Source organism: Zonotrichia albicollis, chromosome 12 (genome assembly GCF_047830755.1).
Source record: "Zonotrichia albicollis isolate bZonAlb1 chromosome 12, bZonAlb1.hap1, whole genome shotgun sequence".
In the NCBI taxonomy this organism is placed as follows: domain Eukaryota; kingdom Metazoa; phylum Chordata; class Aves; order Passeriformes; family Passerellidae; genus Zonotrichia; species Zonotrichia albicollis.
The window spans coordinates 6,208,160-6,235,791 of NC_133830.1; the positions used below are offsets into that span (position 1 = coordinate 6,208,160).

Here is a 27,632-nt window from a genome sequence, read left to right on the forward strand (position 1 = left end):
TCCTGAATTCACAAGTCTGGTTTGTTGTTTTCCAAGACTTATTTCAAGGCGTTGAATACATTGATTCTGCAGTTAATAGCAGCTCTGGAGAAAGCACTGCCTTTCCTATACTCTTTTCTTTCCAAGTGCTTACTGTATTTTTGTATTTTGATAGTAAATTAGAATGTAGAGAACAGAATGTATTAAGAATTCTTCAATTTTCAAAGTGTGAGTTCCTTGAAGACTTTCAGTACTAGAGAGATTTTTAAAATGCACTCGATTCTCATGATTAATATATGTATTATGGAGAAAATATGGTTGGAAGAAAAATAGCAGCTATTATTAATCCTCCTGGAGAGTGCATATATATCTGGTAACACCATATATTAATTATTTGAATTGTGCCTGACATTTAATAATCCTCCTAAAGCCTTGAAGGCATAATGAAAAGTTTTGATGAGGAAATAAAAGCCTAGTTTTAATAAAATAGTAAATAGTTCCCTGATAATCATGTTGAATCTTTTTTTAATTTTTTTAAATTTAATCAAGATACTAACCACATTTGCTATCACCTTCCTAGATAAGGTGCCATGTCATTCTCCTTGAACTGCCTCCCTCCCTCCCTCAAGGTCCTCACATTTGTATCTCAGCACAGAGCACTTGCAGTTTTGAATTTCATGCTCTTGTGGTACAGAACTTGGAGATCCTGGTGACCCTGGTCCACATTTATTTTTTGAAACAAGGTTCTCCTCACATCCAGAGGCAAGCTGGACCAAAAGGCGCTCAAGCTATGGCAGAGAAGCCAAGCAGTATGCACAGTAGAAGCCTCAGACCCAAAACCTGTAAGGTTCGTTTAAGACTTCTGATGTTGAGGGGTGAGAGGCTGGACATGCCCCAGCCATGTGCACTCAGAGCCCAGAAATCCATCCATCACCAGGGCTGCAGGTGAGAGGGGGACCCTGCCCCTCTGCTCCACCCCACCTGTAGCACTGCATCTAGCTGGGGGCCACCACTGGGACCTCCTGCACCTGTGGGACCAGCCCAGAGGAGGCCACCAAGATGATCAGAGGGATGAGGGCATGAGTAGCTCTGCTGTGAGTGCAGGCTGAGAGCTGGGGCTGCTCAACAAGGAAAGAGAAAGCTTCAGGGAAACCTTACAGCACCTCCCAGGACATGAAGGGGCCTACAAGGTTCACCTCCTAGGACATAAAGGGGCCTACAAGGTGGCTGGAGAATGACTTTTCACAGGACAGGGAAATGGCTTTGAACTGAAAGTAAGTAGGTTTAGATTGGATATTGGGAAGAAGCTGTTCCCTGTGGGGGTGCTGAGGCCCTGGCATAGGGTGCCCAGAGCAGCTGTGGCTGTCCCATCCCTGGGAGTGTCCAAGGCCAGGTGGGTGGGATTTGGACACCCTGTACCCAGCAGGGCAGCTGGAACTCGATGATCTTTAAGGTCCTTTACAACCTAAACTATTTTAAAAAACAAAGGGGGAACTGGCTGAAATCCACCTGGCACTCAGAGCTGCTGCACTCAGGTCCTTTCCCTGTAACCTCACCTCGTGTTGCCCCTGCCAAGTCTCTCTCAGCAGCACCATCCCCAGACAAGGCGCCGCTCTTTATTTTGGTGTGATTGCAGAAATGTATTTGGCTCAGGTGTCTGATAAGCTCCTTCAGGGCTCTTGAAGCTGTTCTTCAGCTTCTCTGTCACTTGTCCTTTCCTCCTCCTCCCTCTGGTGTCCAGTGAGGAAAGTGCTCAGCTGCTGTCAGGATCCTTCCTTCAGCCCAGCTTGCATTCAGTCCTGCTGTGCAGGAAGCATCCCTGCGACGCCAAGGCTTTTATCCAAGAGCTGCTGAAAGGATGTTCAAAGTGATTACTAATCAAGCAGAAAAATATCAGAAAGAGATGTGCAGTATACAGGAAAAGCTCTGCCTGCTCCAAGCTGCTGGTGCACTCCCAAAAAGGAGGTCTAATTGTTAAAATGCAAACGCAGAGTTGCTGAGAGCAGCCTGTGAAATATTTACTGTAAAGTGTGTTCAGCTGATGCACTGGCTTATGGGAGAGGGCAAATCCTGCTGCTGCCTCTGAGTGAGGAGCACAAGGATGATGAATCCTGATTATTTCAGGAGGGGTGAAGCTGAAATGCCCCCTCTGTATGCTCAGGTGTCATCTAAAATTGTTTGCAGGATTGGGGTAAATACTTCAATACCAAGGCAGATCACTGACAATTTGCTTTCCAGAGGCCTTGTAGAAAATTTACCTTGTCTGTGTTCTGGTTTGATTTTTTTTTTTAATTTCCTTCTCCTTCCTCTCCTCTGTAGTATCAATCATATTGCTGTTGTTTTCCTTTTTCCACATATTTTATCCATATTTTATCCACATATTTTCCTCTATCCACATATTTTATCCACCTATATGTGGATAAAACTCAAAACCCCTGATATGAGGGGTTCAGAAAGAGTTCAGCCCACCCCAGGGTGCAGAGGGTTGATTGGGCTGACTGGAAAAGCTGCTTTTGCTTAGCAAAATGAAGGGACAGAGGGGACAAAATAATTATTGTCTCTATTAGGCAGGAGAGATAGAAGGTACTTAAATGAAGGAGCTAGCTGAACAACTGTGTGTTTGGCTGAGAGTAATTTAAACTGGAAATGAGAAGGGGGTGCCAAGCCATTAGAGCCTGTAAGTCAGACTGGAGGAGGCGTGAAGGCTTTACTGCCTGAAGGTGAAGCTGAGCACGTTTGAAGGGGACAGGACATGGTGCCTGCAACAGCAGAGGAGATGCTTGATAACCCAGCAGCACCATTTGAGAGCTCTGCACCTGAAAGTAAACCACTGCTGCTGCTACAAAATGCAGAATTAAGCACATGTTTTTGTCCCTGCACTGGAAATTGTGATTACATACCTTGGTTATTTTAAAGAATTATTGTTAAGGCGGCTGTAAAAGGTACAACTTTATTTTGAATGTTTGTAGCTGAAAAGGTTCTTTTAACCTTGTACCTACCAAGTACATGAAGTACTTTCTGCAAAAAAAAAAAAAAAATTGAAAGCGAAGAAACAAAGTAATATTATTTGCCACTTGAAATCCATTAGTCATTGAAGCTTTGCCTATGCACTGTAATCAACTGAAATAAGCAATTCTCAAATACCTCTCCATTCTGCACAGACTCTATTCATAATACAAGAAACATTTTGTCACAATAATTTCCCTGCTTCCCAAGGGACTTCTATTCTGGAAGTTGTGCCTGTGTTGGGACAGGTGGGGGGCTGTGTCAGAACAAGTTATTCTGCAAAACTACTGTGCTGTATTTTTTGGAATCACTAAGATCTAATATTTGTTTCAGAGAAAATTTTAATGTATTTTATGCTTTGTGAATTGCCCCTGATTAAAGAGGATTTTTTTTTTCCTTTTTTACCTCTTTTTTTTAGGTTAGTCTTCGGATTAACCAAAATATATGTGTTTAGTTTGTGTTCAGTTCCAAGAATTACACTGAGTGTTCATGCAGGTCTGAACAGACAATTTACCTTCAGAGCTCTCACAGTTGGTGCTTAGTTGCATCTTTATTCACTGGAAGGTCAAAAATAGCATAAACCTTAGCCTGATCTACATAATCCCCTGGAAGATGTGTTCCCACTTTGGTCCAGATCAAAGTAAAGGCACGCAGGTGAAATGTCACTCACATGTCATGTGCAGATCAGTGCCATTTCTAACTGCTTTCCCTAGTGCCAAACTCATATTAAACTGGGGAATGGAAATACATCTTCTGATTAAAAAAAAAAATATATATATATATATGCTAAATAGATTTATAGATATACACAAGAGTGTCAAAACTAAATATGTTTTATGGGAGAGGAATCAATGCAACATCTACTTGTCTAAATGCCCATCAACTGCTACCTGAGCCACCTCCATGTAAAGCCCATGGTAAATTCCCTATTTATGGTTCAACAGAATGAAAGGTGCTTGTGGGAAGCTGTGAGGTTGGTGGAAATGGGGAGAGGTCTGTTCCAGTAGTCCTGCTCACTTGGTCCTTACGTCAGTGGGTTAAAGAGGCATGGACCTTCCCCTGCTGGAATTCCCACCTGGAAATGAAGTTTCCTCTTCCTTTCTTTAGCTGGAACTGGATCATTGAGAGGTTAAAAAAAAAACAAGAGAAGTGGTGGAATTAGAGCTCCTTTTCATTTGCTATCCCTAATGATGTAAAACCACGGTATAATTAGAGCTGCAATCAGCTATTCAGTGCAGGCTTGAACTCTTTTAAACAAGCCACTCATTGCTGTTTACCCTTTAGGCTTGCAGCGAAGAGTGAGTTGAAAGTCATGCCACTTCAGCATTGAGCTGCCAGAAAGTTTCAAACTGTCTTAGCAGCTGCTGAATTAGTGGGAGACTGAGTCCAAACTGCATTTGGGACAAAAGTCACAACCTGGGATTATCTGATGGTTACCACAGAGCACATTTGCCAGTGCCAAAGCTTGTGGGATGGGAAGGAAAGTTGACCATTTGCAGCAGTGTTTTCAGCCCCAGCAGAGAGGGAGCAGAGTTTACACTGAGGTCTTTGTGCTGTTTTTATCCAGGAGCTCCCTGGAGCCCATCTGGCCGAGCACAGAGCTGCTGCTGCCAGGCGTCGTTCATTGCCACTGTCATGGTTGGTTTTCTTGTGACTGCTCCTTCCCTGGAGCCCCAGAACAGGGGCAGGTCTAATTCCTTTCTGCCCTCTGGTGTGCTCAATTGACTTCTAACCTATTTAAAAATCCCTTTTCAAATCAACTCTTTTTTCCTTGTCTTACCTTCTGTCTATGACCACCAGCTCCCAGTACCTTCCACTCGGGTATCTTCCACCAAACCTGTTTGTTGAATCTTTCAATTTGTCACTCAGTAGAGGTTGTTTTGAGCTGTATGCTGAAAAATACCTGATATTGTGGTACAAGTAATACCATCCAGGCTCATAGGCACCCCTCACTGGGGTTTATTTAGGATTGATTTAGGAAATCAGAATTGCAGCATGCTTGAAGAAATATATGTCCACATGTAAGGCTAAGATTACTTTTTCAAGTTCCTTACTTTGTGTTCCAGGGTCATTACTTTGTAATTCCAGAGTTATGGATTTCCTGGTTAAACTTGGAATATCATTTGGTATTTAAAAATCTGTCTTCAATTGTTTCCTCATGTTTATTTTTGTTACTGTTTTTTTTAAAGAGCTTTGCCTGTCAAGAAGGCAATCAGATTACTGAAGCTGGTTTACAAACTGTGTTAGAAATAAAATGTTTTTAAAAGTTTGGCATTGTGCCTTTTTGCCATTTTCTGAAAACAGAAAATCCTGGTAAAAAGGCATTGTTAAAATTTAGGTACAGGGAAAAGGAGCAGGACGGAGGGAACCTTTAGTTGGAGTAGCTGAATCTTTTTTTTTTTTTTCCAAACCACCAAGTCACTCTTTGTTATTCTCTTCTCTCTGTTGACTGGAATTATATTCTAAGAAGCTGTTCAGATTTTTAAAAATGTTTAAAGCAAGTTTGATCTAACATTTGCCATTCTCTCACAGCCTTATTCTGATTAGGCACTAGTATATCAAGGAGCAGGTAGGAAAATCAGTTGAAGTCAGGAAAAGATGAAATAAAGGAAATATTATAACCTTAGGTATTTTTAATAAGAAGTTTGAAGTTCCTACCCCTCATTAGAATTGCTTATGTGCATGTGTTTCAATCCAGTGTGTGAGTTAATTTTCCTGCAGCACTGGGGAGTGTTAGATACGCCTTTTTGGGACAATGCTGGGTATTGTTATGCAGCACCATACACTGATCTCTGTAATTGGTTTTGTAAAGCAAGCAAGCAGAAACTTGTTTTCTCTTTGTGATAAAAATAAGCCGAACTTAACATTTAAAATCAGGTCGTCTGATTAATAATGTAATATGTTGGGATTACGTGGTGTTTTTTCTCCTTCAAAGTGCTTTACAGGTGTTAATCTTAGTGACATTAGTAGTTTGTTTTTGATGATCTGAATTTGTGAGGTTTGGGATGATTTTGCTGACCAAAATCACAAAGGGGGAGGTTTTTGGTGGTGCTGGAGTCCATGGCACAGCTCCCATTAGACTCCAGGAGGCAGCAGGGTTTCACCCAGGTTTTTCACTCCTAGAAATGCTGCAGCCACTAAGGGTAATTGTTGTTAGCATGCTCAGACACCAGATAGTTTAATGTATGTGCCTAACATTCATATAAATAATGCATTTGCAGGAGCTAATGAATTAACATTGCCAGGTCCTGCTGGAGTTTTTCAGTACAAGGCATCCAGTTGAAATAGTAATTGACAAACCCAAATATCAAAAAGTCCATGTGTGCAAAAACCCTTCCTTAAGCTCCCAAAATTCCAGATATAAAAATACCACATTAAAGTTTTTTTTTAATTTTATTTATTTCAAACTTTAGTATCATATCTAACTGGCCATCCTAAACCATGGGAGGCCAAGGACTTCAAACAAAGCACGTTGTCCTATGAACATTTGATTCCGAAACAAGCAGCTTTATAATATTATAGTTCTGATAATGAAGGAGACTCAGCATTGCTGGAGTATGAACATTTTAATTGCCTGCAGAATTTCCAGCTATTGCTGGTGTTATACATGTGAATTGCTGACACTAATCTGTTAGGCATTGGAGGCCCAAGTGTTTTCCCCTCAGCTGCCCTTCATTAACTCCATTTGCACTGATTTTCTCCTAGAAATGAGTAAGCAAATGAAGAGATTCCTGTGAAATCTGCTTTTTGGGTCAGCATCCGCTTTACATGAGCTAGCCTGCATTTTTGTGGCAGCATGGCCTATCTATGCTATAGCTTGTGTCCCCCAGATATATGTGTCATCTGAGCTCCAGAGTTGCTTGGAAGTGTAAAATAGGATAGAACAGTTGCTGATTCATTATTTGGCATTTTGTTACAGATTTTGCATTTATTTCAAGGGTTGATACAATCTTCTAAAGCCTTTTGCTATTTCATGAAGAGTACTTTAAGGCCAGGGGAAAGCTGTGCTTTAATCACTAAGGAGATGAACAATTAACATGTTTGGAATAGGGAAATCATGTCAGTTTTGTGTAGTTCGGTGTGCTGACAGCACAATAGTGGTGGTGTGCACGTTACATGCATGGCTGCCTTTCTGTGGCAGGGAATCTGGATCTGCTTGAGCATCAGTAAGAAAACCAAAGCATTTGCTGAATGCAGGAAGAAAAAAACATGGCTGAAATCTCCTCATCAGGATGTTTTATTGCCAGAACCATCCTGTCTTGCAGAAAGCAGTAGGCTCTGAGATGAGAATAAAGCAGGTTGCTTATCAAATGAAAGATTAGAGCTCTGAAACTCTTTCTAAAAGGTTTTTTTTCCTCCTTAGCTTGAGGTTTTGAAAGTGCTTTTTTTTTTCACCTTAGGTTGATTGGGTTTTGGTATTAAATGCTGAAGTGGTGTTAGTGGAGCAACTCAAACCCACACGGTGTTGTTTTATATCAAATGTGATGTGATGTAACACAAGGTGGCACAGCAGAACCTAATACTGTGCATTAGATAAGGCAGATTTAGCTGGAGATGTGCCTCCCACATCTTCATCAGGATTTGCACGGCAGGAAGCGGAGCAGACTTGGAGGTGTGCAGCAAGGAGGGTTTTGTTCCACTTTCTTTTCCTCCTACCCTTACATACTGCCTGGGTGACATTTTGGTGTGCAAGTAAATAATGAGTTTTTATCAGCCACGCTGCAGGTAGGTGCAGTAGCTGCTGCCTTGATTTGGCATTATAACAACCAGCCATAACAGAAGTAATGAGGTGTCAGAAATCCAAGAAAGGTCTCTGTTTATCACTGTAATTAAATACATTTGGAGAGTCATTAAAAGCAATAGCAGGTGGGCAAAACTGAGGAAGAAGGATGACTTTGTAATGGAGTAGTCAATGGTTTTGTTTTGAAATGGATTGCTTTTAAATATCTGTTTGCATGTCTCTAAGTCTCTCCATTCTGAATTTAAATGTTTTTCCCATTCTGCATTAGGATTTTATGTTTATTTATTTTAATGGGGTTTTTTGCCTCGGTCAGATAGATTTATTCTTGTGATGGTGATAGTAATTAGGTTATACCAGCTTTAAGAGTCAGTTAAGCTGTGCCTTTAGAGCCAGAAGACCTGCAGTGCATCATAAGTTTGGCTTAAGAATTTGGCAGGGCTTGTAGACCAGAGAGACTTGGTGGAGGAGGCTGAGCTTCTGGGAGGTGACCCAGCTGGGACAGATCAGGACCTGGTGAAGCTGGGAGGGATGTGCAGGTAAATATCAGTCCCCAGAAGTTTTCTTTCCATCCTTCAGGGTTAGTTTCTGAGATGTACAGGTTACATCCTTGAAAGTATATCAAGTCGTGATCTATTTTAATAGAAAACTGTTTTCAGACTAATGAAGTGATGTTTTGTCAAAGCATCCATAAAACCATTGCCCTCTAGTAGAGCTTTTTAGCATGCCATGTGTATGTGCACTGCCCAGGTCTGAATCTGCCTGAGCATTCTGTAAATGCTAGCTGATTATTAAGGGATGTTAAATATTAATAGCAGCATCCAGCTAATGCCAGGAGCCTCTGTACAGGCTGCTCTCCAGATATGAGACACAAGAATCAGCCATAAGCCACCCAGTTTGAGCACATGGATTTACACCTTGTGGCAGTGCTGTGCTAAGTCTGAAGACAAACACTCTCAGTGAGCAGGATAAATACGGATGTGACTGTAGCAAAATATGGTTTGGCACCTCCATGGTCATGGCAGCTGGGGACAGGAGTTATGGGACTGGGTACCTTCAAAACTGCAGCATGCCTCAAAAATTGTGCAGTGGTTTCCAGAAATAAAGCTTGTAAGTGATAGATTTTGTGGGCTCCTGGAAGAGGAAAGTTTCCCTCATGGATAGCCACAAATGTATGCTTATGTGTATGAAAAATAGATACATAATATTGTGTGTCCACAGCCCCTTATCTGTGTAAGAAGAATGTGGGGGTCTGTAATTACTTTCCAGTTCTAGTTTAGCCTCTGAAATTCGTGAGATTTCAGAAATTTAACGTCTATGTACATATTTGTTTAAATATCAACAAAGTTTTCATCAAAGCATATGACTCTGACAGCTTGAGCTTTATGATAAGCACTTTATTTAATGAGCTTCAAAATAAAAATACAAGAACTGCTGACATGATTTCAACCATAGGCTGGATGGGTAATTGTCACACTAATTCTCAATCTCTTTATTACCTTACTGTCTTGTAATTATCTTATATATATATATTACTGCATAGTTAAATTTATATTTTCATAGTAATTAAATAGCATTTTATTAGCTTGTATCTTTTTTTATTGCTTCTAAAATCAATTCTCATTTGAGATGCTGAAAATATGACTGAGACTTTAATGGCAGGGAATTGTTCAGCATCCCAACCAAAAATGAGTATTTGAGGCTAATAAAATTTAGCATCTTTAGAGCATCTAGAACTGAAATTCTTCTTAATGGCAATAATATTCTATGCCTCATTATGCTTTTCGTCAGTGACAGTGGGGTAATAATGCCCAGGATGATCTCTTCAAAACATTGCTTTCTTGGCATTAGCATTGCACATTAGCATCAGAAATATAGCATTTTTCACTGCATTTGGTAGTTACCAAACTTGATTTATGGCAGGGCTATATTACTGCAGTGTAAATTATTCTCTTGCTTAAAGCTTATATTGCATAGCTAATTTTTTTTTGCTAGTGCAGTGTCACTCTTGTTATGCAAATCACGATGACGAGCAGAAAAGTTTGGCAGGGACAGGTAGGGGATTTCTTCTTGATTTTTTTCTTTCTTCTCCTTATGCTTCTTGATTTTTTCCTTTCTTCTCCTTATGCTTACACAGACTTGCCTCTCTTGCTACTGATTGTTCTGGTCTGGAAAAGATGAACTTCCATCTACTCTTTTAAATAGTATTTATTCTTTATTTGAAATTCGTTGGCAATGGATCATAGGGAACCAAGGGCATTGCTTTGTCACCACCGATCTCCTGTCCCCTGCCCCCCCAGCAGCATTAATGGCCATTAGCTTTAATTATTTAAAGTTCCTTGTTTTGCACACAGATCAATGCTCAATGCCAGGTATATGGCTGTGCACCCCCTGACTCCAATACTTTACCTAAATCTCATCTTTCAAAGTGTCTGTTTTCTTTGATACAGCCTTTGGTTTTTATTCAGCACGGTGTAAGTGCTATTTAGAAAGCTTGAAGGTTTTATTTTTTTTTCCAGGCAGGAACATTTTCTCTGTAAATGTTAACCTTGGGACACAGTCCGAAATCTTTATTTTCTTGTGTTTTCCTTCATCCCCAATTAATTTTCAGCACTGGTGCGTTCTGGGCTGCAGATGACATAAGGGCAAAACCTCATGGGTGACCTTTCCTCGTAGACTCACCTATGGCTTGTTTTGCTATTGGATATAGATGGTCCACAATGACCATCCAAGGTGTTGGATGAGTTAAGGAACTCTGAGAAGTGAAGATATGAAACAGCTGTTCTCTTTCATGTGCAAAACCTCCCCAAAAATGAAAAGTGTTGAGCAGTAGGTAGACATTGTAAACCATACATAAGATGATAGTCAGGCCTCCAGACTGGCTTTTAGCAATTCCAGGAGCCTTTGTCCTGTGGGTGGGTTGGGCAGAATACTGGATTGTTCCAAGTTCAGTTGAAATCCCACTGAAATATATAATTTGTGTGTGTGTGTGGTGAAAAGTGAAGAATTCACAGCAGATGGCCTCCACATGTCCAAGCTGCTGGGATGGGCTGACGGCACGAGTCCTGTAGTGCCCAGAGATAAGTCTTCCTTAGCATTCAATTTCAGATCATTTTGACCCACAATCTCTAAAACATGAGGCTGTGGAAGAGGGCATGTTGTGTCTGGTGTCCATTTAGGGTGGACAGTTTTAGGGTGTTTGTGGCCTTCTGACCTCTCACCAGAAGCAGGCCCAGGCTGTGGTGTGGGTTTGTGGTCACACATTGCATTCTGTGTATGCTCAACAAAGCAAAAGTTTGCCATGTTTTGTGGTCTACCTGTGTTACTTAGGTTGCTCAAAGACAAAGGAGTTGAGGAAAAAATGTCCCTTTAAAATTTGCATGTTAGAAACAGCAACACTTGAGGTCAAGTTTTGTCCCATGTGTTCTTCCATGAACTCGTCATAAATTGGGTTAGCAACCTTACAGCTTCCCAAAAGTTTTACCACTCAAGACTGCACAGTTAACACAAATAAATATGAAATAAGCTGGATTATGGATTTAATTCACAGGTCACATCACTCACAACATAACACAGTGTCATGCAACAGAAGTATAGCTCCTCATGGGTAGTGGCATTAACAGTGCTGAAGTCATGCTACAAAACTTGCTTAATGATTTGTGTTTTTTCCCCTATGTTACAAAATGTAGTTGAGCAGATGGATGCAGCCAGCTGTACACAGAGCTTTAGGGAGTACTGGGGAGAAAAGAGAAAGGGTTTTGTTAAGATAAATGTAATAATCTCTGTGATAATTAGTTTAATTTAGATCCCTGCATCTGACTCATTTTTGACTAACCTTGTATGAAGTCTTTCTTGCTTTGCTCATGGGTCTGTGAATTTAGTTTGATTACAATCCCTTTTTTTGTTCTTGTGGATTGCTCACTGATCACTGATATTTTTCATTAAGCAGTTGCTTTATTACATTGTTATTTAGAGGGAAGTAATTTGTGTTTTCTAATTAATTTAATTCTAGGCACATTTAGCTACAATGAGCCCATTCAAGGGGTTTTAGGTCATATTGACATTGTTTACCAGATGTGCTCATTTGTTTTAAAACATTGTTAACTCTGTGGTGACAACAGCCTTGTGTGATTGCTTGACTCTTCCATCTTCTCTAATCTGTATGTCCAAAACCCCCCAAAATTAGAAGGTGCATTTCAGGTACTAGTGAGAGATGCCTATAGGCATCAAATCACAGGGAAATTATATTGCAATGTCAGTATAAACTATTACTATTCTAGCTTCTTCTAGCCAGGGATGTGAAGCTGTTTATAGAACCACCAAAAAGCAGGATAATACAAAAAAGATGCAGATGGGGTGTTCAGTCTATGCTTGGCCCATTTACCTCTGAAAAAGTTGCAGTGAGGCTTCAGGAGAGAACAGGGAAACCAAGAGGATGAGCTTCCAAGCAAGGCATGGCATGAGCAGTGCTGGAATTCCATGGTAATGGAATCCTAAGGCCAAATTCACAGGCTTGGGAAATGTTTTCACCAGAAGCTTTTTGGAAAAGCTCAGCATTTCCTTGCTGGTGGAGCTCCCAGGATTTGGGGGTTATTCAAGCACTTGGTGTTCATCCCTGTTAAATACTGTATCCATTCCATCATCTGAGTGTGAAAACTCCCCATTATGCTTATCATTTGCTCATTTGGCCTGCTGTGCCAGGAACTGGAGTTCTAAAATGAGACCCTAATTAGATGAATAAATAATATTTTCACAGGAAAATGTACAGGCAGGTTATTCCCCTGACTATAAGCTTGTCCCATGAAAAGCTACCAACATTTGTTAACATGTTCTGGAGTCACTTATTTTGGTAAGAAGTAAATTATTGCTTGTTCTGCAGCAAAGTCTGGCACAGAGCAGTGACATTGTAAGATTCATTGGCCTCTGAAGGACCAACCAAACAATACCCTTGATGTGTTTTCTTTTATTTTTCAACTGTTTTCCATCTCTTTGGGGTTGGAACAACCAACATTAATGAAAAACTTTGAAGGAAAGGTTTGTTCAGTAGTTCATACTTACTAAATTTTAACATTTAAGCTTTTGATGCAATAGACTGAATTCTGATACAATTTGACCCAGCAGCTCACCTGCATTTCTGCTTTATTTTTTGGAGGGAACGTTTAAAATGTTGCTGATCTTTTCTGTCTCATGCTGGTCTGTTAAGGGTGTGTGTATGTGCATGGGGATGTGTTCCATGTATTGATTTAATAGGAAAGATCATCTCTTGGAAAGGGAGAGTAAACGTGTGTGCATGCATGTGGAATGAGGGAGAGAGAGAGGAGAATCTCTATCTGTCTGTTTATCTCTGTGATAAATGATGCCTGTTAAAAATGTGATTTGCCAGGAATGTTATGAAGTGTTTTCCTCTTTAAGGGTATTATACAAACACAGTCTCTATCAGCAGAAATGAAGCTGCAGTCTCGATTGTTTAGTTCAAACAGTTTGATGTTTCATTGTCCCTCAATCAATCAGTGCCTGGAGGAGTATCAGCTATTGGCTGGGAATGCATCAGAGTGACATGCAGAGCACAGATATTCCTCAAAAGCTTGAAAATATTTCATTTAAAATACTCCTTACAGTATGCATCCCAGTCTGAGAGTAGCAGCAAATAGAGCTCTGATTATCATTTTTAATTGTGAATCTTCCCTATTCAGTGCTAACATTTCCCAAATTACCTTAAAATAAGCATCTTCCTAGACAGATTTGTAATTCGCTGGCACTGCTTGTTTTATTCTCTGTGTAAAAGTTATATGAGGGCATGGGGTTTAGAATAAACAAAATGCATAAAGTAGAAAACGTAATGCGGCATAAATGCCACATAAATCACATCCTAAAGACAAAAGCAGATTTCAAACATCTGAATTACTGAGCACTTAATGTGGAGTGTAATCTGTGTTTTGGTTTATGTTTGTTTCTGGAGTGTCACACAGAGAAAAAAAAATATTGGGGGGGTTTCCTCTGTGTTCCAACAGCAGGGGAAAAGGGAGGTCTTGACCCCAAGAAAGAGCTTTTCCTGCATTGTAGGTAAATCCCCAGGCAAGTGTCTCCTTTGCTGCTGGCAGCTAGGCTCTATGCACAAGTAGCTGATTGAAATATCACTTGAGTTCTCTTGCTCATCACAGACTGAGTAAGAGGCTGCTTCAAAATGCAAAATTATCCTTGAAAAAACCTTCCCTGGTGCCCTCCCGGTGTTTGTTCCTTTACATCACCTGCAATCTGTGTAAGCCCTGCTTCCCCAAGCTCGCTAGCATCCCCCCCAGGGGTCAGGGCACTGTTCTCAAGCCACAGCTCTCTGAAATTGTACCTTACAGATAAAATCTCAAAGATTTCTACTTAGGATGGACAGGAAGGAAAACCTGTGTTTTCTCAGTAACATTCATAATTGTAGGGAGAAAAGCATATTCTTCCTCATGCTTTTGTTTTCCTTTGCCCAGCCCACACCTCCCAACGCACATTTTCCATTCAAAAAAAAAAAAATCAATTCCTAGAGAAATACTTTTTAAAAAATCAACCTGTTTCCCCTGCGCCGCCGCGATTGGTCCGATCAGAACCGCCGAGGCGATCGCGTCAAGAGGAAAGAGCCCCGGCTTAATTGTGAGCTAAACCTGCTGTAATCCAGGGGAGCATTTGAGATTCTGCCCAGGCAGGCGCTGGGTTTGGGCAGCGCTGAGGGCTGTGGGTTTCTCTCTGCAGCACAAGGCAGCATAGCTAATGCAGAGAGAGCTCTCCCCCCGCTGCCGCTTCCCCGGCTCTGGCTGGCTCTGCCTCTCGCCGGGCTTTGATTCGATATGAACAGACTGCTAACTCCGGTGCCAGAGCGAGAGCTGACATAACTCTGCAGATGGCTACCTTCGGATCATACACCTAGGGATGTTTTTTTTTTCTTTAAGGGAAGGTAACGCTTAATGCTAATGTTTATTTTTCCCTTGTTGCCATTTTTCAGGACTGCCGGTCCCAAAGAAGAGCCCAAAGTCGGTAAGCACTTTTCAGCTACTATTTCTGTCTGTTTGTCTGCTTTGAAGGGAAAAAAAGCATGAGTTCGGCTTGTTTGCTTTCTGGGTCTCGATTGTTTTAAGTTGTCTTTCTGTTGCAACCATGATTACCTTGCACGGCTCCTGCTGCATGGGGAGATGAGAGGGGGATGCAGTACAGAAGGGGGACTTGTTCGCAAATAAAGCCTCAGGTTTACAAATCCGCTTCCCTGACAGATGAGCTTCTCTATCGTTTAACTTACCAAAAAAAAAAAGCTATTGTTTCCTTTTGGAAAGATGGGAGGCTCCACCTTCTTGCTAGATACCAATTCCTGTCGGGTGCTCATAGGCACCAGCCTTTTCCATTAACTCAATGAGTTTTCTTGAGAACCTTTGGCTGAATTATTAACAGAATAGGAAAGCACGCACCTTGTCGTGAGAGACAAAGCATGAACGGAGCATGGTTACAGTTCCCAGGGAATACAGCCAGCTGTCCGAGTGCTCCAGCTGCTCTGGAGGCATTTCCATACTGAGCAGGATTGTCCTGCAGGTGTAAGATTCCTCTTAGAAGGAAGATCTTTTAGAAAAGCAGTAACAGAACAATATTTCCTTGTCCTCCCGAATGGATTTCCATGTAAAGCGGTTACCTGGAAACATCTTAGCATCTCAGCTAGCAGCACAGGAAGCTGTGATCTCAAGTATCGTTAAAGCTCCATGAATGATATTATGGAAGAAATTAATGTGCTATTTGTGTGCAACAAAAAGCAATGTTTTATTTTTAAAGGGAATGAAATACCTAAAGCCTGAAAGTTTGTGCTTATCTGTTGAGAGTGGGGGAGAGACAAAATTCTCTGCCAGGAGCTTTGGGGAAGCAAAGCAAGTGAGGTATTTGCCGTGCTGTAAGATGGTGTGAAACTTCACCAACAGTCCCTGGTGGTGCCAAAACCCTCAGCTGGGCACAGCCCGCCTCACTGCAAACCTGGGCAAAGGGTTTAGGAGGTGGCTGAGCAGAAGACTCTTGCTTTTAATACGAGCTCTCTGCTCATCCAAAAAGAAAGCCCTGAAATAATTAATGTGATTCTGATGGCTTAGGGCAGCGCTGATTAAAGTCATGTGAGCGCAGGCCTCTTCCATTGTCAGCTCGCATTAATGTTGGGAGGCAGAAGCGCGGGGTGTGCTCCTCGCGGATCGCGGTGCTGTCACACGCGGGGGCTGCTCCAGCCCTCGCTGAGCCAGGAGCCAGTGTGGAAAATACAGACGTGTCTGGCACGTTTCTGTTCCCTGCCTCCACCTTCTCCCCCGGTCAGAGCGGGATTGGCTGCACGCGATCTGGGCTATGACTTCTGTCATTAAAGCGGCCCTAATCCATCAGCCGCGGTCTTCCCCAGGCGTGGATGCTCCCACTTTGCCACACTCACAGCGGGATCCTGCTGTGTCAGGCACCTCTCTGGCTGGCAGCTATGCACAGTGAAAATCTGAGCAGCATGTAAATCCATGGCAGGATAATCCAGCCTGGGTGAACAAAGAGGCTGCTTACAAACAGGTGTAGCTGTGCAACAGCAGATTTCTCTCTGCTGTTTGCTCTGAGGAGCCTGTCAGCCTGGGGAAAGCTGGCATTTCTTTGCCTGCCTCTCCCCAGCCTTTTCAGGGCTCCTTCAGTGATTTTTCCTACAGTCTAGGTGGTGCTGTTGCCTCTAAAGTGCAGGATTCCCAAAAAGCAGAGCCTCCTGTTCCCCTGGCTGCACAGGGGGTCATCACCAGCTCAATTAGCAGTGATGCTGGACTCACTGCAGCACCGTGAGCGGCCGCTCCTCGGAGGGCAGAGCCAGCAGGGCTCAGCCGCTGCAGCCGCTCCTTCCTCCCCAGGCATTGCTGACATGCGGGGACCGAGCGTGGAAACCTGGGGCACAGTGCCTCAGGGCATCTCCAGGGTGGATTTACACCAACCCACAGCTCCTGTGGCCAAGGCAGCAGTCAGAGGCAGGGAAGAGGTGGTGTCTAACGCTGTCCTTGGTTTGTTGAAGGGCTGCTGCTCCACTGCAGGGAGTCCAGCCAGACCTTCTGGCCATGAGGATTCCCACTCACAACAGGCAGGATCCAGTCCTGCCCCACTGGCATGGTCCCTGTCTGGGATCCCCTCTCTGAACTGTGCCCATGTGTTTCCTGGGGATGCCCTCAATCCCAGGGACTCCCAGTTTGCTGCTGCACTGGCAGGGATGGGGTGAACACAGGAGCTGCCATCAGAGCCGTGTGCCAGGGGCTGTCCCCAGCACAGCACAGCTGTGGGGGGACGTGCTGCCCATTGCCCCCGTGCCCTTTGCTCAGCATTTCCCTTTTACAGCACTCCTTGTACAATAAACAGGCTGCAGTTAGAGGACAGCACACATCGAGCTGGGAGCAGTTGGCTTTGATCTTAGCTTGTGCTTGTTTTTTGTTTCTTGTGCTGCATCAGGGAAGTCACGACTCAGGTGTCCATCTTCTGCTTTGCTCAGGAGATGAACCCTCTCTCATTCCCTCATCTCCTTTCCCGAAGCCCAGACACATTCCCCACTTACTGGCAGTGCCTGATATTCCTCAAACAAATCCTATTTTCTGTTCTCAGCCCCCAGCCCTGCATTCCCCAAAGGCCAGCTTCAGGCTGGTGGTACCTCCTGGCTGTGGTGTTAATGCTGTGGAGAGATTTGTTGGTGCTGGGGCTGTGACACAGCCTGGGAAGTTTTCTTGCCTTCAGCTCAGGTGTGCTGGGCTGTATTTGTCAGTCTGTATGTATCTTCTGACAGATTTTCCTTTTCTTGGATTTTAAGGACAGTTTTTTCAACCTTGGTGAAAGAATTAAATTAGTGAAAAACCCCTTTTCAGCCATACATTGGACTGGATATGTTCAAGTTCTTTATTCCCTTTCCCCTCACCAAGTACATGCTCCCAGCAGCTCTCTGTGCTGCTCCTTTTTTCTTTTCATTTCCTATTGATTATTTTTTGCATGAAAATGGATAATATTTTGTATTGAATATCTAGAGATGAACATTTAAGCCTGAAAATTCTCTATAATAACATTTTCCCCTGCAATTATCCTGGTATAACATGGATGAGCACAAACTTTTTTTTTTTCTTTTTTTTTCCTTGTTGCTTGCATCAAAATACTCCACAAGGGGGCAAAGATTCCCACTTCCAGCTCAGTTTGCTGTCACTGCCAGGACCAGCTTCTCAAAAAAGCTCTACAGCACAAAATCTGCATCTAGATCATCAGAAGATGGGATCACTGCAGGGGGGATAAAATGCTAAACTCTTCCAAAAATGTGATGTTTTTCTTTTGGATTTAAATAAGTGCATTGTCAGCATAGCTGACTTGTGATCAAAAATGCAATTCCTATGCACAGCTAGTCCCAGACAAGAGATTTACCACATTTTTTGGGTGGATAAGCAGCACCAGGGACTCTGCCAATAATTTTGGAAGAGATATTGGTTCCACATGAGTCTGTACAAGACATCCCTCTTTATTCACAGTCCAGGGGTTTGGGTAGGGCCTGAGAAGCTCCGGCTTCCCATGTATTTATTTTGTCCTGGCTAAAACAGAATCAGTCTTTTATCTCATCACTTGTATTTAAGTGTGCAGTCAGCCTGAATGGACTCAAGGTAGTCACCATAGCCTTGATTTCTAGCCATAAAAGGACCTTTACCACCACCAGAAGGTAAAAATCCTGCTGGTGAGTCTCTGATGCTTATCAGCAGCTCTGGAGGAAATCTCTCAAGAATCAGGGGGGCTCAGGTAGTTCAGTGGCCCATGCTCTTCGTAGCTCCTGGCAGAGGTCAGTGCAGTTCAGCTGATATGGAAGCCATGATCAGCACCTCAGGGTGAGCTCAGAACCTCCTGCTCTGTCACCAGCCAGACCCTGAGCTCACCTGCTGCTTTCCTGGCCAGAGAGGAACTGTGTGTGACCTGAGCAAGCTGGACAGTGAGATTCAGACCCAGGAGGATTGCGCCTGAAGCTGGGCACAAGGCAGGAGATGGACAAGCCATCCTTTCATTTGCATTTGGTCAGCTCATCCCTCTTGGGAAAGCTCTGCTTTTTGTTTACCAGGGCACAAACTTCTTGTGAGCAGGATGGTCAGACCCTTGCAATTCCTCATGGCTATGAGGTGCTGAAGCTGCTGCAACATGTGCAAAGAAGTTTGGCCTCAAACCTTTCTGGCCTCCTCTGGTGATATGAAAGTCAATAAATGCTGTCTTGGATTAATTTAATTACATCCATTCCTTATTACCATGGTTATGTTGCCATTGCTCTCGTCCCCCCTCCTAAATACAGATGTTTTGGGCTTTTTGAAGGAGTTATTTTTTGGAAAACCACCAGTCCCACTAAAGAGGTTATCACCTATTTCTTGAAAAATACCTATTTTTGCAATTGTTACTTTAGTTTAATTAGAGGTAGTTTTGCTTAAGATGTGCTGACATTTCCATTTGCAATCCAAATACAAAACAGAATTCACAGTTTGTTCAAAATGTAAACCTTTTCTATCACAAAGTGAGAGCACTTCTTGAAGTTCAAACTTTGTTTCTTTTTAAATCAGAAAGCTTTCAGAGAATTCTCATTATTTCCCTAAGGCTGAATAAAGCTTCACATTTTAGTCCCTGTTCTCCACATTCTGTAACCAGCTATTTCCAGTGGGATCAGCCTGAAGTTTCACTGGATTCTTGCAGTTATTTTAGTGGTTTGGCCAAACAAACCAATCCAGATGGCTGGACTGAGAGATGGGTTGTTTGTTTTTTTTTTAAGTTGATTATCCCCAGCATAGCTGTTTTAAAATGGTTTCATTAAAAATTGAAGGGCTGCCTGTGAATTAGCTTCATTTACCACTTAAAAAGCTAAAAATGTTGGAAATTGGTTTAGATATTTGTATTTGAAAGTCCACAGATGAGTAATCACAGCAGGTAAGCTTTGTTCAAAATTGCTTTAAAGGACAAAGGCAATTTCATATTCTAGTCAATCGAGATACCCTTTTAAAAAGATGCTGGTGGTGGATCAACAACTCAAATGCAGGGCTGAAAGGTCAACATTATTTGGGCTGTTGAAGCTGGGATTTTTTTCTCAGTGTAAACCTGAAGAATGTGCAGCCTCACAATAATTTTACCTGGGGTTTTGGGTTTTTTAAGGCTTTAAAAGAGGGCACTTTGTATGGTTACTTTCTCCTCTGTAGTTAATTCAGCTGTTGTATGATGGAGTGTTTGCTGCCTGGGGTCTTGTGTTCAGAGTGAGCCAAGGGGTGCCCAGAGCCGTGGCCAGTGAGCCCCCCATGCTGATCCAGTCTGTGTCTGCTGCTGGCTTCTCTCCCTAGCCCAGCTTGGGTTCCTAGAGAGAAGTATCTGAAAGCACAGAATTCTGTTGCACTGTTTTCAGATACCCTCTACCAGCAGGAGGCTCAAATTCCCACCTGAGGTTTATTGGTGCTTGTAGCTGACCCCTTTTAGCAGGGAAACAGTGGATGTTGGATAAACAACCTGTGGGATGTTGTTTTTCTGCCCACCTTCTGTGTCACAGCAGCCCTGGGAGCACAGTTCCCTGTTCCAGAGCAGGTGGAGATTGCACTCAGCCTTGGTGGCAATCCAAGGTTCATCTCAAAAGAGCATTAAAAAGCATTTGCTGCACAGTGTGGGGAGCTCTTGTTGAGGATTTTGCTGCATATTGACTAGTACAAATCCTGGCAATGCAAATGTGACTTGTGCTTCATTTGAGCTCACAGTTGTGGATTTGAGTTAGGAACTATATACCTTGCTTAGCTAAATAGTAAGCAGTCAGAACTCTTGACACACTGCTTTGGAATAAGCCCTGAGTTTAGATGGATGCATTTTTTCCTGTTTTAATATATTTAATTAAAGCATATCAAACTTCAAATAGACATTTTCACATTTGTTAAGGTCTGCAGAAGTCCCTTGGATGCTCTGGGGAGCAGAGCCATTAAAGGTATACTCAGATGTCCACAGACTTGTTACGTAGGGAGAAAAAGTGATCTTGCATAGTAAGGGCTGTGCTTGCTTCTATTTCAGAGGGACAGTCTGAGTTTTCACAGTGAAATCTGGTAGTTCTTCCATTTTCTTTCAGGCTCCAGTTAGACTCAAATATTATCTGAATGGAAGGTTGGTGAGATTTTCTGCCTTAATTTAGGAAAAAATAAGTGCGCTGAAACTAGTAGCCTATAATGAGATTTAGCTCTGTCTTATGTGTGAGATGGAAAAATGCTCTTTTTTTTTAATGATGAATTACTTTGTTTTGTATATCTCTTTCTGTCAGTCTGCCTATCAGAATCTGTCACCGGGGAATTCAGCTGTACCCAGCATTAACTGGGTAGCAGCAAAACTGTGACTTATATATTTACTTATGTGCATGCAGAAAAAAAGCCTGATCAAAGAAGGGAGAAAAATTGATGGGAAAACACCCACTCAGCGACCAATAACCGTCTGTTCTCTCCCTTTCCACTCGCTCTCCTCCTTACAGCAACCACTTGAAAGGAAAGACAGCCAAAACAGTTCCCAGCAGAGCGTCTCGAGCCACCGCAGCGGGCACACGGCATCGCCCGCGCACAGCACCCAGGTGCTGCCCGACTTCGCCGCCCCCGAGGCGCCGGCCGCCGACCAGCCCGACGCCGCCGGCCAGAAAAAGCCAGATCCATTCAAAATCTGGGCCCAGTCCAGGAGCATGTATGAAAGCCGACGTGAGTACGAAGCAGGTGGAGTTGCTAAGGCTCCGGCTCCGGCGGCTGCTGCCTGCGTGTTTTCTTTGCCGAGAAATGAATGGGTTTGGTTTTTGCTGGAGGTGTGGGGATTCTGCTGGTTGGTTTGGTGTCTGTCGGTGGGATCCACTTGGTAGAGATGCAGTTTGCTGTCTCATGAGGATTGGGTTTAGATCATCTCTAGGTTCATCTCTTAATATGAAAAATCCCTTTAAAATTAAAGACCGTCTTTTCCCCTATGTTTTTATTGTGCTTTCAAATTAGGCTGGAGGAGAGTTTTTCAAGTTTGTTATCCAGATCCTAACCTCTTTTTTGAGGTTAAGACTCATTATCTGATATGCATAGGAATTTCAGTCAGGAGGGGAAGTATTTAGTTTGCTGAAATTTATATCAGATGCCTTTCAGCCTCACTCTGGGGAGGAGAAAATCCAGCTGAGCCATTTTACTTTGACCAGAGTGGACACTTTAACAATACAGATATTAAATGCATATTGTAAGTGGCTTTTATGGCAATTAATAATCTGCACACTTGGCTAATAATTCAACAGGGTTTTGACTCTGTTCCAAGACCATAAATGTGGTTTCAATCAGTTTCTTCTTGGGAAACAAAATAAACACATTGCCTTTGCTTTAATTGCACTGCTGAAGATGATCAAATCTGTAAAAGCTTCTTAAAGAGTTAGAGTGTTAGGTTCATTTTGAAAGGCGGTAGTTACTTTAGTTAGAGAAAGGGGAATTTCAAAGTCTCAGTGCTCTGAGAGTACCACCCGCTGTTTGATTTTATTGTCTAACTGGAAATTGGTAAAACCAGTAAGAAATTAACCTTTACCTCAGAATGAAAAATGGTAGGACTTTTTCTCACTGATGAAATGAATCACTTTGAAGTCTTATATCCTGGGAAAATTAAATCATGAGTCACAGTTTCTTGGCTGAAGATGCCTCTCTTTGGATTGAATGTCTCAGCAATGCAGTTTGTAGGTGTCTCTGCTTTTGTGCTCTGCCTCCTTTCCCATCCTTTTCTGGGGATTGGGCGTGCTGACCCTGCAGGCTCTCAGGGCACGCTGATCTGCCGAGTGCAGTGACAGAACTTGTATGTGCAGCTTATGGAAATAGCAAAAAGGGGTGAGAGCTGAGGGACAGCGGCTGCTGAGCCCTGCAGAGCTGTGGGCAGAGCCCCTCCAGTGTCCCATGGCACTGGCCTTCCCACTGCCAGCCCGCATGGTTCCTGCTGGCACTGTGCTGCCATTGCCTCCGACCCCCTGCAGCTACTTAGCTAATTTCTAATTAACTGTTTAACTCATACTAATTAGTCATCAGTATCAGCTTAGCAGCCTTAATTCCTGCCTGTCTTCTCTGATAAGACCCAAGACTGAGCTGGAGAAAGCCTGAGGTGCACAGGCCGTCGCCCTTCTGTGTCACCTCCAGCACCATGTGCTGAATCCTCCCTCTTTCCTCGATGGCTGCAGTTATCCTGTAGAGGTTTTGTCCTTGGCTGGGACTAGAGCCCTTCTAGAGGCCTTCTCACAGTCTCTTGACCTGCTGGCTTCCCACACTCCTTCTTTTCCTGTGCCACAGTCCTCACTGCTTGGGCCTGTTCCTAGACTGGGATCTGCTAGATCCCTTCAGCTTCCCTGACTCAGCTTTCCTTAGTCCAGCATCTCTGTAGTGGGGCTGATCCTCTTCTCCTGCTTAAGTCCTTGTTTCTTGCCTCTTCTACCAGATAAAACCTGTTTGAGCATTGGTGCTTTTCTGTGACCTCTTCATCCCCTTGCTGTTCCTTTCCAAGAGGATGTTTTTCTGAGATTTCTTGGTTTCATAGTTAGGGGTTTTTGGAGAATGGTGGAAATGTGATATGGTTCATATCTGCTTTTAAACCATTAGAGGTGTCCAAGAGCCTGTGAATTTCCAACCCTAAGCTGGAGTGAAACACATTCCCTGGGGATTAACCTGCACTCTTAGCTAGTGACATGGCTTTGCTGTGGGCAATGAAATGTGAAGAAAAGCAGGAAAGATAAGTGAAAAATTGAGTTGGATGTGCTTTTTCTACTTTTGTGGTCTGATCCCAGAGCATGACTGGTGGTTTTACTTTGAGGTCAGTGGTCAGCTCTTCCTTGCCTCACCAAGCCCTTATTTACCACCAGTCTCATAAGCAGAATCTGTGTCTCACAGCTGAAGCTTGGCTTTGCTGCCCTGGGGGCTTGGGGTGAAGCCCTGTGTTTCTTTGCCTTTCTTAGGAGCCTGAATCATCCCTTGGAGACTCATTCCCAGTTTTTCCCAAGCGTGGCTCTCGGGTTATCTGCAGGGAGCTCTGCTGACACTGAGCATCACAGTGTGTGATGGGAGGAACCATTCCCTGGGGACTCCAGCTCTGCTGTCAGCTCCACCTGTGCTCTTCCTCACATTTTTACCCAGCTGCAGTTGGGTTTAATTCCAGTGCCACCTTTGAATGGTGGGGAAACAGCCATGTCTTCTCTTTCTCCTTTACTTCACCCATTCCCACAGGCTTTGGGACTGTCATCTCCAGTGACAGCTTTGGGTGCTGGGTGTAACTCTCTCTCTGCAGCCTTCTGGTGGAGGAGTGAGCAGAAGTGAGTGAAAATCTCATGCACAGCAGGAGGGTGTCACCCTAGTGCCAAGGCTGAGGGTGGGTGACACATGCAGTCACCAGGGAATTTGGGGGGTTCTAGAAGGCTCCACCACTTGAGGAGCCCCCAGCACAGCTCTTCTGCCACTCAGGCCTTGCCCGCTGGTAATTGCTGGCCTTAAAAAGCCTGAAAAGGGGTTATAGGATGTTCTTCAGGGTTTTGAATCCTCAACAAGTGGTCTGAAAAACAGGAACAAGCCTTTGTGTTGAAGTATATGATGAATTTAAAAAGGACAGAATTTTAGAGTGTTAGATCATCTTAAGTGTTTTATTTTGTCCCATTTTTGAAATTGTTGAGCATAAAAAGAGCATAGTGCAATTTCTCAAGTGCAGTTGACACAAGAAGATGAATTCATTAGCTCCAGCCCAGACAGATTTTTTTTTTTCATCTAAAAATAATATTGTAAAGAGGTTTTATTCAGTATATGAATTCCTCTTCTCCAAGATATTTCTAAGAAGTACTGAATCTGTAATGAGTACTGCCTTTTTCTCTGGGAATGCATCCCACTGTTACTTACATTAATAATAAGAATGTAGACACAGAAAGCAAAGGCAACATTTTAATATTTCAGAATTTCTAAAATTCATTCCTCCTGTACTTGAGTTGTCTTTGGATCAGTATTTCGTTCAAAAAGACTGCATTTGCCTAATGTGACCTGTCTCACTGAAGTCATTGATAGAGAACAATTAGGTTGAAAAGCACCAGCTAACCCATAATTGTGTAAAAGCATGTGTTTTTATGATTTACCCAAAGCATCTTAATATCAGAAAGTGCTCCAATTCTGTGGGGGAGAGCCACAGATGCTGCTTGTTTAGGAGAAGGAAAAAAATAACAAAAATTAAGCTAGAATTACTAATGCAAAGCTAAGGAAAGGCTCCATCACTGTTTCTGGACTCTGACTGAGGGGAAGCAGATTAGAGCTGCAACTTTATTCCACAAATGTGGGTTAAAGTTCCTCCATGTGGAGCTCCCTGGGGCAAGGGGATCAGCCCTGCAAGGTGCTGAGTGTTTGGGCTGGGGCCCAAGGAAGCTTATTTCCAAGCTGAAAACCCAAAGGCATGCTCTAAGGCTAAGGCTGAGCTCAGATGTGCTGTGCTGCAGTCTGGCCCAGGGTGACCAGTCTTTGCTGGATTAAGATGTTTGAGAATAGCCAGCTTTGTAGGAATGTGAAAGCAGAGCATTTGGTGGTGGTAACAAATGCACTCTTTGCTGGTGCTGAGCTTTAGCTGCCTGAGCTGCTCGTTGTGGGTAACTCATTGCTGCTCGTGGGAGTTGTGTACATGAATCAGAGGGAAGGACAAACCCGTAAGATTTGGAAGCTGAAGCAGCTCCAAGATCCAGCAATGACACACTTGCAGAGCACTCAGAGAGAGCAACAGCTATTGAGTGGCTTAGCAGAGAACCACAATTCAGGAACCTCGCACTGTTTTATTGAAATATATTTTTATAATATGCTTTTTACTTTTCAATGTATTATTAAACTTCCTTAAAGATTAACACAATCTGTTGTCAAATTTTTCTCATGTGGCCTGATTGCTTTGCAAAATACCGTATCCTACATATGGCCATCTGTCAAAACAGCAGTGACAAAATGAATTAATCTGAATTGCAGATGTGTTAATGAATCCCTTTGAAGGGCTTAAGCATTTAATTAAAAGTAAAGCAGAACACGATAGAGAATTTTTAAAGCTTTTAAAATATTCGAAGTTATCATTAATATTTGAATTTTATTTTCAGGCACACAATTTGTTTGAGAGGATTTTTTTCTCCCCAAATATAATTAAAACAATACAAACAAGCCTTGACCCTAGCGTGTTGGCTCATCAGCACTTACATAGAACTAAAAATATTTGCACAATGACACAAACATTAGATAATTTCCCCTTAAAATAGAAAAGAAGAATACACTCATAAATTTCAGAGTATTTCAGAGAGTATTTCAGCCACCTTCTGATCAGACTGAGTTGAAAGATGATTTTTAGTAAAAGCCCTTTGGCAGGGTTATGTCCTTTTATTATATTAATAGTAGACAAACAGTTGCAGTGATACTCTTGGGCACACAGATGTATCCGTGCCCTTGGAGAATGTGTTGCTAAAAGGGACCGTGGTACTCACGTGAGCTTGTTCATCTTGTCAAGAGCTCCTGCTGAAGCCATCTTTCAAAAGCTTTCCATGCCACCACAAAGGGTTGATTAAAGGGAAAAGACAAAAAATTTGCATTCTCCTTCAGTGGAATAGTTTAGAAAATGGATTTCTTGCAGATATGGAGCCTTATGAGATCTGTGGGTAAATTGCAGGAATTGTCAACTCAGAAACTCTCCATGAGCTTCAGTGAGACTGTCCACTCCTAGTTTCAGATTTGTCCTCATATACTTTGCTGAATCTGGGCCTTAAACATTTTGTGCTTTGCCAAGCTCTGAGTCACTGAAAGTGCTGCTGCCTCAAATGAGCCAGTGACTAAAGCAAACTCACACTGATCATTCTTGAATCCATCTTATGTTGAAATTGATGTCACACTAGGCAGATTTTTATTTTATATAGCATGTTAAAGTTTGCATAGTAAAGTTCGATTAAAATTATCTGTAATTAAGAAGCATGTTCATTTTTCATCACCACATATTTAGAATTTCTTTTAACATTAGGTGAAGATATTTCTATTTGGAAAACTAACTTATGTCATTAAGTTGAAAGGTTTTTTGTAGAAAAGTATGTTTAAGGTGTTCTCACATAATTTTTTCCTCTAAGGAGAAAAAAGATATACCTGCATGCATGTGTATAAATGTGTAAATTCATATGTGTGTGTATTTTATATCTACACATGCACAGAAATGTGAAACTTATTATGTCATAATCCACAGTAGCTATAACCTCAACAAATTGTGCATGCAAGCCTAACATGACCCATAAAGTCACAATTAATTAAATGAACTAACAAGAAAGCAGATACATTAAGCTTTGCAAAACTGTAAAATTAATATTACAGCTATGTCACCTTCACCTGCAACTGGACTGAGCAAGGGTGAGAGAGAGAGAGAAATCAATTCCACGAGTTTTGGAGAATGTAAGACTGTGCTGAGAATGTATCTGTGTCTTGTGATGTCTTGTTCTGGTGTCATTGCTGCTCTGTGGTGGGGGCTCTTCATCACCAAGGGAGTCTGGCAGGGCCATAAGCCAGGTTTGGCCAGCCAGGGGCAAAGCCTGGCTTTGCTGTCCTGGCTGGATGGTGTAGGTGTTCGAGGGTGGGGGTATCATACTCTTGTTTCCTTCATGTGTTTGCCCACGTGGCTCATCCATCAATGGGGCTGCATCACCCCCCTGTCCTGACATTCACAGAACTCTTCTTACCACTTTTGCACTGCTCTCCAAATCGTCTGGTTTAATTTGGGACAAACAGATTAAATTTTGCTGCTGTTAAATTTTACCTGTTTTGGCTGCATATGTGTTTTATCGGAGTCAGACATGCTTGAGATCAGTCAAGGTGCAGGGATGAAATGAATGACTCCTAGAGGCCATTTTCCATTCATTTTCAAC

The 27,632-nt window shown here is 42.6% G+C and overlaps 1 protein-coding gene across 35 annotated transcripts in view; it reads left to right on the top strand.

Annotated features, from left to right (window-relative positions):
• Nucleotides 1-27,632, top strand: part of MAGI1 (membrane associated guanylate kinase, WW and PDZ domain containing 1) — a 327,842-nt gene that overhangs the window by 276,927 nt on the left and 23,283 nt on the right. For 28 of the 35 annotated variants that reach the window (XM_074550448.1, XM_074550440.1, XM_074550420.1 and 25 more), the window contains 3 exons: nt 14,706-14,737; nt 21,222-21,438; nt 27,085-27,162. In XM_074550448.1, the coding sequence (XP_074406549.1) occupies nt 14,706-14,737; nt 21,222-21,438; nt 27,085-27,162 (327 nt within the window). The remainder of the gene's footprint in view (nt 1-14,705; nt 14,738-21,221; nt 21,439-27,084; nt 27,163-27,632) is intronic. The other 7 variants (XM_074550433.1, XM_074550422.1, XM_074550444.1 and 4 more) reach the window with 1 other exon arrangement.